This window comes from Pygoscelis adeliae, unplaced genomic scaffold (genome assembly GCF_000699105.1).
Source record: "Pygoscelis adeliae isolate BGI_AS28 unplaced genomic scaffold, ASM69910v1 Scaffold358, whole genome shotgun sequence".
NCBI lineage: Eukaryota > Metazoa > Chordata > Aves > Sphenisciformes > Spheniscidae > Pygoscelis > Pygoscelis adeliae.
In genome coordinates, this window is record NW_008825429.1 from 2411628 (window position 1) to 2417061 (window position 5434).

The window sequence follows — 5434 nt, forward strand, 5'->3', positions numbered from 1 at the left end:
ATCAAACTCACTAAAAATACAGAGAATGCTCCATGCTCTTCAGAAAGGGACATTCAGCACTCCCACACTTAGTAGAGGCTAAAATAAGTAAAACTTTACTCCCAGTGGAATTAAATTACACATATCCCCAAACTGACCTTATATTGAGCACTATGGCTGTTGGTAGCTTTCTATAGAGAGAGCCTGGCAGAACTCTCTGGAGAGCACTGTCAAGTCCTCCTAAGTGAACAGAAGTCAGTACTGGGGCACCTTTAAGGAAGCAGCTTTACAGATAAATATTATTTATCTGGACTCCAGAGAGGATTTCCATGTTGTTATGCAGATAGCTCTGTGTGTGAAATGATTTTATCTATGAGACAGCATGCACTTATTTTTATGAAGCAAGCTATAAAGCCAAGCAACAACTCCACTGTGCTCCTCAATTAACAAACTGTTACTAGTTAAAAAAACTGACCCAACTGAGGCCATTGCAAGGCCTCGTCACTGCATAATGGCACTATGCAACTCTCGCCTTGATTATAAGCAGAAATGCACAACGGGTGGCTTCTCTTGTGTCTGTCTCCGCGACTAATGTTTAACAGTAGACAGAATTTAAAAAAAAAAAAAAAATCTTGCTCTTCCTCCACAATCATAGTAAAAATATTCAAGCTTAATGCAGAGTTAAGACGTGATTTTTTTCTATTCCTACTACAGGAAATTAGTGATACATAATTCATCCTAACATAAATATCTTTGCCAGGGCTCCATTAAGTACATTTAATAAAAAGTACAGTTATTACCAAATCTCAACCCTGAAGCTCTCATTCTGCTCCTTGGGAAAAACTGAAAGCCCACTACCTTGGTCTGATTTAAGGTTTTTGATAACTCATCTCCAAGAACCCAGATTCAAATTTTGGCTTGGATCCCATTCACCTGAGAGTTCGGTGACCTCCTTCTAGTCCTTTTTTGTAATACAAAAGTAGGAAATCACCACTTGACTGTGAACTCAGGAAAGAATTTGGACAAAACAGCATGTGTCTGCTGGCCAAGCTCAAGGTGCACTGGGACAGCAGATCCAGACAGAAAGTTCACATTGCACCTGTCCACACCACATTCAGCATTATTATGGCCAGAGTCATGAAAAGCAAAGCCAGCAAACATACAAAAATCTGAATGCACAAAGAAGCCAAATACTATTGAACAAATCCCACTTGATGCTAATTAACATTAAGGCTGGCCAGAACCTGCTGTGATTCAAACTTGCACTCTCTGTTCAAGCAAAACTTCAGGGAAGCCTGGCAGAACCAGTGGCCGAACCACAGGTGCAGGAAAAGCTGGCTGGATCTGTGAACTGCTTTCATGTCATGTGGTGATAGAGAACAGTCTGCATCAGAGCATGATAGTTGGGAATGGTAGCCAGCCAGCTAATCACACAGTGATCTCTCATGCCTTTTGTTTGTTTTATGAAAAAGAGGTTCTGCCAATTGATTTCAGATCAAAATTCTTCCTAATCAGGAAAGAAGGAAAACTGATGTAAAATGATGCTCAGTAGGAATTAATCAGAAACACAGTCCTCCTGAAGGCATAACCCTTTTTGGTTAAGTAAAAAGTTGCCACCAGCTAATGTGCAAGACAGTAATGATTAGCCATCTGGTGAAGGTTCCTGCTAAGCTTGCCATGTTACCCCCTATGCTGAGGAAAGCAGAAGGTGGATCAGTTACATTCTGTCCTTGCCTGCAATTGTGTGGTCATCCCTAGGAACAAGACACAAAGCTTTCCAGCGCAACCAGGAATTGTAACTGTTCCGACTTTTCAGCAGCCCTTTTTGGTTTTTTTGTTGGTTTTTCTTTTTAATCACTGCATCCCAGCTAAATTATTTAAAATAAAAATTATCTATTGCCTTTCTGAAAGCTGAATTTATCCTCAAGCTTTAACAACCTTTGTTATTTTTGCCCCTTTGTTTCCTTCTGCAAAAATTGCAACTGCCAGGAGGCTTCCCAGTCATCTAAAGAGCATCAGTAAACAAGAGCAGAGACAGATGGCTGAAGCTCAGTTTAAACCAGCACAAGACCCAGCCTCTCCCCTGCATTGCAAGTACTACCCATAAGATACAAACATATGCATAAAACCAAACAAGAATGCAGTAGTCCCAGATAGAAAACAAGTATGTATACACAATCTGATAAGGAAGGTGTCACTGTGAGGACAGGGTGCTGAGGTTTAGTGGATGTTCACTGTACATGACAACCGTACAGCCTTCCAATAATACAACAATGGGGTGTAAGGATGGCAGAGGGGCAGGGAAGAGTTCTCCCTCCATTGTTGCTCACAAAAGTATTGCTGGCAAAAAACAATCAGCAGGGCAAGTAAAACCAGGCATCTCCTTCCAGCAAAGTTACTCTTCTGAGAACTAATACACCGAACTCACTAATACACCTGAGAAAGTGACAGCATCTCTGATAGGCCTCTCAATTCAACCACCACTTCAGGAATTCAGTCACATGGACAAATAATGTTAACCCCTTATTAAAGTGACAGATTCAAAGAGACAAAGAAAACCCACAAGATAACTCACAGATTTTGAATGATAGAAGTCTATCAAAACAATCATACTGTGGTTTTGTTTGTTTGTTTTTATTCCTGGATTTGATTGTTTTTCATTTACTGCATAGAAGACTACTGGTGTTAGCACAAGATACTATTTACATTATGTGCCTTGCTAAATAGATTCAGATGTCCACATACATTCAAGAAATCTATCTGAATCAACATAGTTCACTGTTTGCCTCTTCCACCAACTACAAATCCACCGCAATTCCACAGACGCACCTGCGTGCCTGAATGGCTTACATAAGAATGGGTTCAAACATTGCCCATTCTTCCCCAAACAAAAATTTTGACTCTGCTGAAATCTAATTTAACAGCTCTCCCTCAGGGCTTCCTGATATTCCAAGTTCTTCCTTCACTTAGTGATAGCAGAAAGCTTCAAGAACAGGGTTGCACAATCATCACCTCCAATCAGCTCTAATTGAAGGATGACACGAGACAGAACAAGAAACTAGCACTGCAATTAATACAGACAGGAAAAAACAAGATTAAGGGAGCAGCATCATTATTGGTAAAGCTCCAGCAAAACCCTCAGGTTATAGCACGTTGGCACCCTACCACCTCTGAGGTAGAGTTTAACTACTCCTCAGTGCAAGAATACGAGAGAGGGAATGACCTGGTGGTGAATACTGCGCAGTTCTGGCCCCTTTTTACCTCAGTGTTCATATTGAAACTTTAAGAACTGATTAACATGGGACTCCGTTGATCCTCTCAAGAGAAGCCTGAATCAACTCTTCTGGGAATCAAATCTGTATTCCTAAAACACAGCCTGACGTATACCTCTGCAGGACCTTCCTAAAACAGGACAACTACAAAATAACCACAGACTTCTCACATTTAACAGCTGCCCCCTTGGAGCGATTCACCCAGGGTCACCTAGAAAACCTCTCCCGTTCGTTCCCATGATGCTATTTCCTGCTCCATACATTTAGAAGGCTAAACAAAAAGCTGGTACACACCTGTATCCCCATGGAAGCAGCTGTCCTGGTGACATCTCCCGGAAGGCAAATCTCCATCACTTGGCCAGATCTGTCCTGTTTTTCGTACACCCACAATAGTAGCCTCAGACACAATGACCTGCTGCTGCCTGTGCCGTTTTTGAGACTGGGGGGTTGGTGGACTGCTACTGTCAAAGGACTGCTGAGAGTTCTGGGACGGAGAACGGCTTTTATCCCGATACATGCGGTAAGTGGTGGGGCTGGGGGAGACATGGCTGGACTGCCCTGAAGAGAAGTCTTCCTCACTGGAAGTAAGATTCTCATTAGAGCTACAATCAGGAGTATATCCTCCTCCAATATCTTCAAAACTTCGGGGGGAATAAGATCTCCTGGGCCAAGTGAGATGTTTTTCCTGGTCAGTGCCCTGATTTCGCAGAATAGGTCCTTTCCCTTCTCCTTCCCCCATCATTCCACCAACATAGATACTTTGATAGGGTTGAAAGTCCATGGGCTGCCAAGGTGAGCGGTTGCTGCCATTGGCATTAATCAGGTTATCTTTGAGAAACCTGGGGTTCAGTTCAGCATCCTCATATTCTCCATCATAGCCAAAGCTGCTCTCCGAGGACCTTCCCCTGTAAGCAGGCCTCTGGAACTCGCTGAAGCTGGGTACCATGTTAGAAGGGAGGGAGTGCAAAGACTTTTTGCGTTCCATTTGCATGGCTTGGCTACCAAGGGAGCTTATTTTATCGGAAACATCTTTATCGTTGACCTTTACTAGACCCTTCTCATGATGATACTCCATGTTCACATAAAAGGGCTTTTCAACAACATCCTTGTTATCTCCAGAAGGATGGGAATTAACCTTTTTAATCCTCTCAAAATTGGACCTTAGGGCTGCCACACTGGTACTGTTCCCTCTCTCCTTAGAAATAGGTTCAAATGATCCCTCCTTCTCAGCACATCCCACTAGCCTGCGAGTAGAAGCCGGTCTGTGTTTTGAAGGAGAGCCATCTGTATCACAGCGATTCTCCGTATCTTCTACAACTCTCTTCAGTTTCTCTTCACCATAGTACTTACACCTGTCCTGCTCTCCCTCTCCATGATGGGGGCTGTCCAAAGGCGACAGGTCTGACCCATCGCTCTGGGTAGACAGCTTCCGCAGAGAGGGTATCCTGGGCTTGAACTTTTCCTCCCCGTGGTGTGACTTGCTTTTTTCATATTCGTCTTGGTCAGCAGACTGGTGATGATGCAGGTCTTGGATCTGCTGCTCTGCAGCCCCTTCAGGCAACTGAGAAACACGTTTAAAACCCCATCTCTGTCTATCATAGCTTTTTTTCTCCTTTGCCAGAAGAGTCTGCAGGTAAATCATGCGGAACCTCTCCTTGTTGACCTCCATCTCCAGTCTCCGGATAGATGCTTTGCACATCTCCAGCTCCTGTTCAATGTCTCCCACAGATTTCAGCTCCATTTTAGGAGGCTCAGAGTCTGCAAATTGTGCTTTCCAAGCCTCCACAAACCCCACAGGGTCCACCATTTTGCATACAGGAGTAAGTGGAGAATACGGGAAGGAGGCTGGAGAGAGATAGCTGGAGAGAATAAACCAACCGGATCTCACATGTAGAAGCAGAAACAGCTCCGGCAGTGTCAACTCAATGCGTCTCTTTCACGGTCCATGCAGGGAAACTGGGAGGCAAACGGCAATCCTCGGAGCAGTCTCCTCCCCGCCTCCTTCAGCTTTTGCCGGCCCCAGCCCCCCGTACCCTCGCTACTCTCTCCCTGGCATGACCGATCTTTTGCTAGCGAACAACAATGCTCCCACCCCGGCAATCCCAGAGCACTTCAAAGTGGGTGGACAAAGGAGCAGGCTCGGGGCGGGGGAGGGAAGGTAAATATCGCCCCCCACCCACCCA

General features: G+C 44.4%; 1 protein-coding gene across 1 annotated transcript in view; it reads right to left on the minus strand.

Annotated features, from left to right (window-relative positions):
• Positions 1-5058, minus strand: part of BCR (breakpoint cluster region) — a 100773-nt gene extending 95715 nt beyond the window's left edge. The window contains exon 1 of the mRNA XM_009330777.1: positions 3546-5058. Coding sequence (XP_009329052.1) covers positions 3546-5058 — 1513 coding nt within the window. The remainder of the gene's footprint in view (positions 1-3545) is intronic.
• Positions 5059-5434: the final 376 nt, after the last annotated feature.